The sequence below is a fragment of the Channa argus genome, chromosome 9, assembly GCF_033026475.1.
Source record: "Channa argus isolate prfri chromosome 9, Channa argus male v1.0, whole genome shotgun sequence".
Classification (NCBI taxonomy): domain Eukaryota; kingdom Metazoa; phylum Chordata; class Actinopteri; order Anabantiformes; family Channidae; genus Channa; species Channa argus.
Genome location: NC_090205.1, coordinates 15,907,897 through 15,920,468, shown reverse-complemented (window position 1 = coordinate 15,920,468; position 12,572 = coordinate 15,907,897). Strand labels below are relative to the sequence as shown.

Sequence of the window (12,572 nt, the reverse complement as noted above, 5' to 3'; positions counted from 1 at the left end):
TCCTGACCTATTTCAATGTTTTCACATTTCTATTGGGCAATGTTCACTTTATTTTCATAATTGTTGTTCAGTGGACAAGATATTTAGGTTATTAGTTATTATGAACATTTTGCGTTTTTTGACTATGTTATCATCTGTTGCTATGTGGTTGCTGAGGATGCTACTCTGGCCTGAAGTTGGTAAAAGCCATGATACTAGTTTTGACTATACCAACTACCATAGCAACATAAAGGGCAATTTGCATTCCTACACTCTTCTGGCAAAATGTTATTAATAACTAATAAATGAAACATCCTATAGTTTCACTAAACGAAGATTATTAAAACAAAGTGCATTTTAATGCTGAAAGTATTTAAAACTGTGTCATGTGACATGAGTGGAGGCTTAGAGAAAACAATGGGCAACACAAACGCTGGTATCACAGAATTTTACAACCCGTATTGTAAAACTAGTATGTTTTGCATTGTGGACCATGCACCGACTGTACATTTTGATGTTTGATGATCCTGACCCAACCAATATTTCAAAATGGATTTTCTCTAAAGAGGAAACTCATTGTACACATTTCTTTATTGAAAACTAAATATGACTTTTCTCATTAATAAGAAGTGGTATCGAGACTATCTACAGATCTCATTGTGGAACTTGCAATTCAGATCAACAAATATATGGGGGAGAAAAAATAGAAATGACAAAATGTGAAATGTAAAAATAAAACATGAGGACAATGATTGATAAAAAATTACACAGCATTTAACACAACAGACTGTAACGTTTGGATTTGACATATACGTCCAATGCCGGCCAACAGGGCTTCTTCTGAGGGCATGTTAATAGCATGACTTAGGAAAGATTTGGTGAAATACATAATGGTTTAATGTCAGTCAGAAGTGTTGCATTATTTCAGGGGGTGGTGGGCTTCTCTGGTTGAGTCTACTCTCTTCTGCCTCGGCCAGTCTTCAGCCAGGACACAAACTCCTTGGCTGCCTGGTCCTGCAGGTAGGAGCTCACATCACTGGTGTAGGTGCCGTCTGCATGGCGTCTAAATAGACTTCTGTAAAAACAGAAAACATTTGAATATTTTATATCTATCTATATCTATTTTTATTTTTATTTTTTTGTACTTTTGGCTTATCCCTTGAGTTCAGGGTCGCCACAGTGGATCATGGTCCGCATGTTGATTTGGCACAGTTTTTACACCGGATGCCCTTCCTGACGCAACCCTCGCCAATTTCTACTGGGCTTGGACCGGCACTGCATAGCTGGGGATGGGAATGGGCTGTTGGGGGTTCAGTGTCTTGCCCAGAGACACTTTGACATGTAGCTTATAGATCGAACCACTGACCCTGTGGTCCGTGGACGACTGCCTTTACCAACCGAGATACAGCCGCCCTCTATCTAGATCTATATCTATATACAGTATATAAATATACAGATAGATAGATAGATAGAGAGATAGATTTAATTCCATATATGCAACTGTATGATAGTTGCATATATGGAATTAAATTGCCCAAATCACGAATCTGACGCAGAAATGAATCTACATTATTAAAAACAATTAAAGCCAGATTTTTGGTTTTCTCTCTATATCACAAAACTGACTTTCTGTAAATTTGAAAACGTCCAAAGCCTGAAGGCCAGCTCAAGACATTCAGGACAAACTTACCCAGTCCTTTTTGAGTTCTTCAGCCACTGGACAAAGTCTTGTGCCCTTCTTGACTCCAGGTATTTACTGTAGTCATTGGAAAATGTTCCCTCTGAATGTCTCTTTATGTTTGGGGGCTCAATGGGTTCGGTCATCATGTTTTCAGTCAGTAACCTAGAAAAGGACACGTTATCCAGCCAACTTCACTGAGTAGGACATACTCTCATTTCAAGCCCTTCCATCATTTTTAAACCTGCCTATCTGCATACCTTTCTCTGTCCTTCTCTGTCTCTTGATGGGTCCCCTGGGGAGTTTTTACTTGTTGGAGTCTTCGTCATACACTGGTTATTCTATGCATACATTATTATTATTATCATAACTGTAAATTTGGATCTCATTGATGTAGAGGTCATCGCTAACGAGCTTCTACAATATGTCAAGCAAAATGAAAGAAGAAATATAATAATACATTTGTCTTGTTCAGTTGCTGTGATTCATTGCATGCACTAGCTGACCCTTTAGCATTTAATAACAGTACAAAGGAGGAATTAAAAAGTAATAAACATAAAAATATCAACTAAAAAAGTCTAATTAAGAATTTTATTTGATATGATGCTAAACTACATAACATGTCTTTTTGCACTGTGCTCCCTAAAGGCAGCAGCTGATACTCAGGATGATACTGGAAAATGTGGAACTGTCAGTAAGTTGCCACAAATCATATCTGCTTGTGTTCTTTAAGATATTTTTTTTAGAAACTAAAAATCTTTAAAACAACTTTCAAAATAAAATCACAGCCACTCAAAAGCCTGACTACCAATTGAAGTAAAGTTCTACACTACACTGCATTCACCAGGCACATGCTCGAGCCACATATGAATTAAATTAAAATCTACGTTTTACATAGATTTGCAGAGCACAGGGCCAAAAAAATTCTCAGATGGTAACACCTGCTTTTTCTCTGTGCAATGAATCGAATTGAAGAGGGTAAACACCAGTGTGAATAAGAAAGAAAGCAGAAAGTTAGTCTTACATAGTGTTTCGGTCTGTGTCCTGGTCAGGCACCTGCCAGCTGCTCTGGACGATGATGAGAAGCAGGAGTCCAGCAAAAGAGTGGGCGCTTTTCATTGTCTGAGCTTCTGAAAGGTGATTAAAGAAAGCAGGAGAAAAACAGTGAGAGTTTTAAAAAAAATAAAGAGCAGGAGTCTATAATTTAATTCTACATTTTGGAAAGGACCAAAGTCCATATATTCTTACCTGTTTTCTTTCCTGTTGAGCGTCTGAGGGAGGGATTGCAAAGTGCACTGATTGGTGCCCCGTCCTTTGTGGCTTCTAGAGCTGTTTCATGGACCTCCCTTCATCTGCTCAGTCTTATATAGTGCAGCTGAAGAGCACTCTCCCAGGTGACTCCCCCGTCACAGAAACCTCAGCACTCCCTTCGTTACTCTCAACCCATTAGTCAGCTTCCGTCTCACTCCACTGAATGTATTTGACTTTTATAAAAAAGTACCAACATTTGTGTGATAAAAGCTGCTACTTCAGGTGTCACAATCAAACATGACCTCTACCCTGCCCTTTTAAAATGTTTATCCATTATTCTTTCAACATAGCTGGCACATATGGTTATGTGTTACTTCATGTGACTATATTAAGAAATGTGTTGCCTGTTGAGAGAAGAAAAAATGCAGAATATGTTTAAGGTGTGTGAAAAGCTCATTTGGTGCAAATAAATGTATACAACTTCTTTATATATCTATAGGAAAAAAATAACAAAACTGTTATTTTTTAAAACAATGTTTATTTGAGTCTCATTAGCATGACTGCAGCACAAATGATATCATTCCCCAACCAATCACTGCAATGCAATTTAGCTTTAACATGTTATCATCATCAAATAAAAATGTCTTCATCATATTTGCATGCAGTGATTTTTAGTACATTTTTATGTCACATATTTTGGCAAAAGTCCCACATAAAATACAAATGCTCAATTGTACGAGCAATCAAGTATTAACATAAAAATATCTTCAAAAAAGTTCAACCTGACATGTCAAAACTATCAGTAAGATAAAAAAAACTAATGCAATGAACAGAAGTAACATTGTGGTAATGTGGTAACTATTAGTTATTTTCTATAGAAACAGAATAAACTTCTTCAATATATTATTCTATTTTTTTTGGTAAGTATCCTTTTGACAATGGTTTTTGAAAATGTATTAATAGGGTTATCGGCTACATTGAATCTGTCCACACAACTTAACAACAACAACTCTATTCTGCTGGCTGGATGGTAAAATGAATAGAATTGGTGGTTCTAGTGTGTAATAACAAATTTGCACCTATTCTCTACAGGGCATGCGCTAGACCCATGAAAATGTTTTCACATCTATTTGGGATTAAGGAGACACTTCTGCAGGAAGTGACTCATGAGGGTGTATGTATGATGGTAGGCTGATCCACTGAGACTGTGGTCCTTGTCAGTGTACCACTGAAATCAAAAGCAGAATCAGATTAACTCAAACATTTTTAATTCTATCAAACATTATTAGAATGAATGCACTGTAAACTATACATATTTTGGACTTTGACACACATAAGACACACATTTTTCTTTTGAAACCTGTATTAAATCAACACCATCATGGTCAATAGTCATCCTACTTCCCTGAGCCAATATTTACCATTGCCTCAAACTCCACTTGCTCGGCCACCAGTGCTTTGGAGATCTGTGCCGCCTGCTGGAAATGGACATTGTCTACAGGAAAGATGATGGTTTCACTACGTGACTTGACACCAAAGCTCAAGTTTCTATCATGGCAAATAGAGTTTGTTTGTACAAGGCTCTACTATGTTAGCGGGTACTCTGACGAGAACAGGGCTTCCATACACTCAGGACAGAAAATCTAAAACTGAATAGGAGAGTATTGGAATGAAATGACTGAACGTACCGTCTGCTGTGCCATGAACCAGTAGATAGTCTACTGTTTTAAAATTCTTTGCTCTGGCTGTCACTGTGGAATTCTGTTTAAGAAAAGGAGAAATGTGTGCCTCAAGTCAGAAAGTCAGGCAGTCACTTGTAAAAAAAAAAACTGTAAGAGAGCAGATCTGTAAGATATTTACTTTGTAAGAATCTGAGTTCTCTGATGGCTGGCCCATGTAGCGCTCAGTGTACACTGCATCTGGAAAAGGAAACTCGGTTAATACCACAGTTGTACAACATGAAAGAAATATATCATAATTTAAGAAATAGCAAAGTAGAAGGGGAAACAATATTGGTTGTACGACCTTCTGCTTGTCCACAGGAAAGTTTAGTGTAACAGAAGGTGCAGTATTAGTGAAAAATTAGAAAAATTATTAATAAAAATTATATGAAAAGAAGACTTTATATATTTCTCTTCACAGCTGAGGGAAAAAGCCCTTGTCAGGTGATGCACAACTGCTGTGTTATTGTCTGAAGTCTAATGTCTGATACTTCCGGCACTGGTAATGTGCTGAATTTCATCTCACATGATGAAAACACCTAGTGTTTAATTTCTGTGGACCTGCACAACTTGTGGTCCCAGAGATTGAATGATATGTTAGGTAGCCAGCAAATCAGCAAAAACTTAAAGCTAAAGTGACAAAGGGCAGTTTAATTACTTAGCAGATATCATGTCAACGAAGACATACAACACTCGACATAAAAGTAGGCTTTAAAAAGTATTTCACAGTATGCAAGCTTGTGTACTCACCATAATAATCCCACTTTGCCACTGGGGCTACAGCTATTCCACACTTGAAGAGTCCAGTTCCAGCACCCAAGGCCATTGATGTCACATAGCCACCATATGACTGAGGACGAGAATATATTACATTTTTGAAAGTAAAAATATTTATTTAAAAGACCAGAAATGCAGAGAGCAAGAAGACACAGTGCAACTTACCCAGCCCCATATTGCTATTCTGTCTTTGTCGATAAAACCCATTTCAATGAATTTCCTGTAAGGCACACGTAAATTGTCTCAGAAAACCCTTTTCTGTATAATTCTTTAAGTTAACATAACCAGTAGGGTAAAGTCAACAATGAGTGTCTGAGCCTTTAATCATTAGAAATGATTAAATGTTCGGACACATGTTACCTCACAGCTGTTATCTGATCTTCCACTTCAAATGTCCCAAGGCGCCTATAGATCGAGTGCAGTATTTCATCGCCTTGGTAACCGCTTCCCCTTCCGTCAAAGCTGGCAATGATAATCCCATGCGAACTGGAGAGGTACGTGCCCCAGTTCAGCTTGAAACGATAGTCCACCTTCTGACTACAAGGACCACCATACCTGCACAGGCCAGCGACAGCATGTATCATCCAACGTTAACAACTGTTTGGTTAATATCGGGAGGGAGCACTGAGGAGTATTTACTTACACATCAATAAGAAGGGGATATTTTTTAGACTTCTTGAAATTTGGTGGTAACATCATTTGATACCAAAGATCTGTTGGTGAGAAAACAAGTTATGAAATGTCCATCCAATAAAGTTTCTGATAAATATCAACACTAATAAAGGTAAGTTTATTAGTATTTATTAAACTACCCATATGAATGAATGTATCTAAATTTAAAGTCTCCGTCCACTCATACAAGTGTTTTGCTGATTGTTACTTCACAACCTTCTCAGTTCAGAATAATGTACTGTGTGCACAGTGTTACACCAGATGACTCTTTTGACATTCATCTGGATGAGGATAAAGGAAAGGTCCTTCTGTGTTGACTTGAAATTTCAGTTTAGCGTTTATGAGCACACATAAAGTTGTGATTCTGAAATACTGTTCTGTAATAATATTATCCAATATTCAGTGTACCCAAGTGTAGCATGGTCTTGTGCTTGATAGATAGATCTATTTTATTAATCCCCAAAGAGAAATGTCTGTGTTGTATTAGCCGTTACACATAAAAATATACATACAAAGTCATAATTTTAAACAGAATAATAATAAAACTAATAATACACATTGTGCAGTTTAGTGAGGTATATGTAATACTTAGTTTTCTTTTTAGTGTGGTAGAAGAAAGGAGGACTGGATACTTAACTATGCTGTTATGTTTTTTTATGGAGAAACACGCAAGAATAAAATGATTCAAAGCAGACTATGTTAGGCCTCACCAAATCCTGCAATTTTTAGTGTGCCATACTGCATTTGTGGCATTTGGAATTCTGACAGAATATTTTCCAGTGCACTGTTGTCTTCAAGGATGGAGAGTTCTGGAAAAAGACAATAAAATAAAATTATACTCTCTCCTTCTCTCTCTCTCTCTCTCTCTCTCTCTCTCTCTCTCTCTCTCTCTCTATATATATATATATATATATATATATATATATATATATATATATACACACACATATATATATATATATATATAAAAAACTTAAAACATATTTACAAAATACATTTACAATTTACAAAATAAAATACAATTCAGAAATCGCTTAGTGTTATCAATGAGGCTATACTGACTCATACCTGTACTTACAAAGGGCAACAAATGATTAGGAAAGGAATGTAAATGCACAGACCACATTCTGTCCCTGGATGCAAAACGCCAAATTCAAAGCAAACAATCCCTGAACCCTTTCTTCAAAGTGTGGTCCATCTATTTTCTTGATGAATATGCAGTATACATTTTCCAAGCATTTTAAGATGTGAAAATACGAAAAGCAGAATTCAGTTCGGTTAATTGCACAATAAGTTTTGTGCAACAGTACAATTGCAGAGTTTCATTTTATGAAAACAAAACTATACATGTAAATTTTAATAAATCTGTATCTGTACACAACTGAATGGCTCAAAAAGTGGGGTGATATACGATCAAATTAAAATGACTCAATTGCAATAAATAGGCTCAAAGGCTCACCTGGGATAACTACTATGTGAAAATTCACTTCAATATAAACAATAATTACTACCTTTATTTATGCTCAAAATTTTCTTTGCATTTTCAGCTTTCAGCCTTATTCAGGCTGTATAATTTTCCAACATTTTCTAAAATCACCACAATGACCAAGAGAATGCTCTTCATTTATGGTTCAGGGATCAACCTTTTGGATTCCCCACCTTACTGCTGGCCCCTTGTGTTTTTATTCCCTTTACCGCTTTTTACTTCTATTAAGGAAATGAAGTCCCTCTATATACGTACGTGCTCCCGGGCCCCTGTTGTCCATGAGCGTGTAGATGGGCAATCCAGGGCCTGGTAAAAACAAAAACAGAGAACAAATTAACAGTTGAGTACACATCAAATGTGTAAAGTGTTCCACACTCATTGTCTTATCAGATTATTGTTCACAGATGCTCCCCAGCACAGATAATATCTAAGCATGAACCGTGGATGAGTTATTGCCTAAGAGAAAACAATGGGTAACTGACCGTAGCAATCCATTCGGTAGTAGGAGGCGTTAAAGCTGAAGTAGGCTGAGTTGTACTGACACCTGTCTTTATTCAGATTGCAGGTGAGGCACTGACGGGCAGATGGGCTGCTTCCAATCATGACCCTGAAAAACAAACAAGTAGCGACTCACTTCAGTTATTTCAGTTAATGCTGTTATATTTTGTGCCATCACTCTTCTATTGATCCCAGTTTACACCTACTAATGTGTTTGCTTTATGCATTCACGGACCCTTCCCAGGGTCCGTGAATGCATACAAATATTGACATTAACTGGTACAAAAGCGAAAAATGAAACTGCAAGTACTGCAAAATAAAAAAAAACAATTGAACATATAAGTTCAGAATTTCTTACTTGTAAAGATTTCTCTTTACTGGTATTCCTTGGTACTCATTACTTACAAAATATCTGTGGAAAACAATTTTACACATCACATTTACATGTATTGGTCATCCAACATTTATTTAAGGAATATATAAAATATCTTTGAGAGTCTGTGGTAATGTCACTCACATGGCATCTCTGGTTAGTTTGGATATGTAGATGACTTCCCACCTCCCAGAGGTGACAGGTGTTGCTTTGCCCTTCACAAAACACCCAGTGTAACACTCAACACCATAATGAAAAATATGAAAAATAACTGGACAGTAAACTATGCATAACAATTAATGTTACTTACATCTTTCACATGATGAATATGTTTGTAGCCCTGAGTGTCACTCATCACTTTGTAGAAACTAAGTTTATCTTCAGCGAAGAAAAGAGGTAAGGGCACATACTAAAAGAAAAGATATATTTATAGTCATGCACCAGATTAAACAATTCATTGACAATTTACAATGAATTTAGAAACTTACATGACCAACCCAGCCGCTCGTGCTTGTTTGATCAAATTTCTGTACAGAGTAGAGACGGTTTATTAGCATCTAATTACATGAACATGATGTCAGTGATCCTTGTGATTATCTAATTGGAAACCATTAAGTTTTGTAGACCAGACCAAAAAAAACAAAACAAAAAAAAAAAAACGCAAAATTGACTTCAACCTGTTTTTCTATCCAGCTGCTTCCATCAAAGTCATAGATCTGTACAACCACGAAATTCTGTTTTCTTGTGAGCCACTGCACAGCGACACGTTCATCCGTGACCCATGTCACTGAGCACAAAATGTGATCCCTGAGTAAAGGCAACAGAAGGTGACAAGGTTTTCACATTAGATGGGCTATGAATCTACTGTATTGCCTCTGCTTTAAATGTGGTATGATTTAAGTGATACTGTGAACGATGCAATAGGGTATACACACCTAGTAAGGGATGCAGGAGCAACTACCTGTGTGCGGCGAGATGGATTTGTGACATCAACCACAAACAGTTTCACCTTGGGAATAGGTGATCCAGCCTACAGCAAATACAATAATATGACACGCTCTTCATGAATAATTATACAACACCAAAGCACGAAGACAGTAAATGATGGAGTTCAGAACTGCCCATTTAATCTGTGCTTTATAAATATATACTAACTTTTAGCGCATCTGATCTCTTAATGGGCATCCTGCCTGTAAATAACTACGTTCCATGTTTGAGAAAGGCACATGAAAATCCCACCTTTGGGTACGGAACAGCCACTGTTTCAGGATATTGCTCGGATCCATACCAGGAGAACTCCACTTTGTGAACCTCTGTATCATTAAACTCTGCATAGGCCAAGTATTTTCCAGTTGCTGACCACCACAATGCCCCATTGGATGCAAAGACTTCCTCTGAAATTGTTGGAAAAATAGGCACTTACAGACACAAAGATGAACATTTCTAAAACAACGAACAATACATACCCTCATATGTCCAGTCTGGGACACCATTAAGGATCTCGTTCTTTTTCCCATTGTGCGTCACTTGTGCAACTTTGGCAGTGACATCAGATTTGAGGAAAATGTTAAAGTCTGAGACGTAAGCCTGCAAAACAACATTTAATTGAAGTGTTTTATGTTTTTTAAACAACTCATATGATCTAAATTCATCCTCAGATTTACCACATCAGAGATCGTTTTTCCAACTTGCATAAATGTATATTTATTTTGCCAAATGCAAAGTCCACTGTTGTCTCTCCTACAAATAAATTATTCTTTCAAACTGGTGAAGTATCTGCAATACTGTCTACTTAACCTGAATGTGAGGGTATGGGACAAAATGGTATAAACTCACATATTTGTTTCCTGTTGGGGCCCAAGTAAAGTACTGTACAACACTTGGAAGATTCGCAGATGTAAGGAAGGTTCTGCAACAAAACATACACATTAATGGATGATAGTCAGTGCCAAATATGTGGAGGTTTCTGTCAGTTTGTTTCTCAATTTAATGAGCACTAATGTTGCTACGATGACACCCCATTTACATTGAAATTCTGATTTTTAAAAATCATACTTTCATAATAAAACATGGCTACTTACGAGCTCTCCCTATCATAGATGGAGTATGAGGCTGTGAATGAATGTCTCCATTTCTGATGTCAAACACAAAACTGGTTTACAGACCTAGTTATGCTCAGACTTTAGGTGACATTTACAACTTTATTAAGGCAGACATTCAAAGCTATGTTGGTAGGAGATGACGGGCTTCTCACCTTGGTGTAATTGCTTTCAAATGCGATGTATTTATAATCACCTGACAGCAAATAATCTGTGGCATCCACTTGGGCCTACATTGACCATTACAGGGCAAATATTAGTATAATCTAACACAAATCAGAATATATGGTTTCCAAATGGTCATGTTGAAGATATATGCATATTACAAAGGTTGAATTGCTCAAATATAGTGACTCCTCTTTCGTTTCAGCATTGTGAAGAAAGACATTCCCATCCCTCGTTTTATGCAGAAACTCCTTATCTGCAGAAAGGATGGACAACAAATACGCTTGTGTATGATTTGCACACAATATGAAGATTCATATATTATGTTGCTTAAAACAGAGGTGATCTGACGGGAGTCATACAGCACCTGATATCCAGTACAAATTGTAGGATCTCCATCTAATGGTGTCATTGAAATAATCATCAAGTGTGAAAGGCCTTTGGGCTGCACCAGATTCTGAAATTATGCAAAAGTTACATGACTTTAATGTGTATCACAACAATATGTTAGAACCCGAGTGGGAAATTGTAGCTGTTAAATCTGAAATCATACATCAGTGTGTCACTGGGTGGCGCTATTTGAATTCCAAGCAGCATGTCATTACACTGTTCATAGGCATAAGAGCAATTTATCATATCATCACATATCAATGATTTCCGTCCATTCACAACTTTGTCACTAACACAAGTAAATTTCATAACTACAAAATATACACACATTTCAAGAAGAAAAAACATAAGCAACTGACAGAAATGCGAACAAAAGTCTTCATGAAAGTGATCTAGCACACACAGGCCTAATTATGATTTACAGCTTGTTACACAAGCTGTTTTTGATTATTTTATCTTTGGACTCCATCAAGCAGCACAGACACAGAGAAAGAGAGAGGGACACACAGGACTGATCTATAACTTACTGCTGATATAAACAGCTGGGATTGTTATTAATATGGTGACGACAGCCGCCCCCACCACCCCCCACAGCACCTTGCCGCAGCCCTGGAAAAGGTGAAACAAAAAGTTGCAAACACCCTCTTAAAACACACAACACCGCTTCTGTTTTTTGTTTCAGCACCACACTGTCCACAGTAAATATTTTGCAAATATTGTTTTACTCCTCAACATGATAAGAAATCGATTACTGACCATTGATCCTGATGAAGTCGCAGTGAAGCTCTCAGTCTTTAATAATCCTCTAAAGTCTCCTAAATCCTCCTGACATTAGGTTTAAAGTGACTTCTTGGACGGGCAGGGTAGTCAACGTACTCTCACTACACAACATCGGGACTTTAAACACAAGTGGCAACAAAAGCAAACTCAGCTTCCTCCTACTTTTATGAAGGTTTCTCACACGATCCGCAGCATTCCACAGAGCAGCCCGACACCACACAGAGATGACTCCTTCAAGACTGCAGCCAGCACAACTTTCCAAGAGCGCATCACTTGCTGGTATATAGGAAGTGTTTTTTTTTTTTTGAGAGGGCGCGCAAGTCACGGAACAAACGAAAGCACAAAAAAGTGCCACTTCAGTCCGTTTTTTCTTATTTTCCAATTTGGGAAATAACCATAACATCAGTGTTGTTTTTCTCACTCATAATTAGGAGCGGAAGAGTTTCATTATACTGTGGATCATTTTTTTTACAATACGAAAGCAAAAGCAAGACATGACAGTTTAAACACTTAGGCTCTGAATGTTTGTACACACCCCATATCAGGTCATAGGTTACAGCCTCCACCTGTAGGCTAAACAATTATTAAAAAGGCTGTTCTATAAATAGTTCAATGTGACTCACTGACATTTGGATTTTAAGGAAAATCATCAGCATCTGTTTGTGGGCATGTGTGTTGACAGGTGGGCTCTGAGGGGCTATCA

The 12,572-nt window shown here is 37.3% G+C and overlaps 2 protein-coding genes across 2 annotated transcripts; both read right to left on the bottom strand.

Moving 5' to 3' along the window:
* Nucleotides 1-404: 404 nt before the first annotated feature.
* On the bottom strand, nt 405-2,995 carry gcgb (glucagon b). The gene is given in 5 exon segments (XM_067516050.1): nt 405-1,054; nt 1,670-1,822; nt 2,682-2,787; nt 2,906-2,965; nt 2,968-2,995. Coding segments are annotated over 5 exon segments (468 nt in total). The 3' UTR covers nt 405-933.
* Nucleotides 2,996-3,418: 423 nt separating this feature from the next.
* On the bottom strand, nt 3,419-11,903 carry fap (fibroblast activation protein, alpha). The gene is made up of 26 exons (XM_067516048.1): nt 11,846-11,903; nt 11,617-11,698; nt 11,067-11,156; nt 10,861-10,955; nt 10,690-10,764; nt 10,517-10,569; nt 10,272-10,344; nt 9,902-10,022; nt 9,675-9,829; nt 9,371-9,465; nt 9,113-9,242; nt 8,924-8,962; nt 8,746-8,844; nt 8,580-8,650; nt 8,421-8,474; nt 8,047-8,171; nt 7,820-7,870; nt 6,789-6,887; nt 6,050-6,119; nt 5,767-5,961; nt 5,572-5,626; nt 5,380-5,479; nt 4,769-4,827; nt 4,597-4,669; nt 4,330-4,403; nt 3,419-4,136 (listed from the first exon to the last, which is right to left on the bottom strand). The coding sequence occupies exons 1-26, from the start codon at nt 11,846-11,848 to the stop codon at nt 4,035-4,037; spliced, it is 2,238 nt and encodes a 745-aa protein (XP_067372149.1). The 5' UTR covers nt 11,849-11,903; the 3' UTR covers nt 3,419-4,034.
* Between the last annotated feature and the right edge of the window lie 669 nt (nt 11,904-12,572).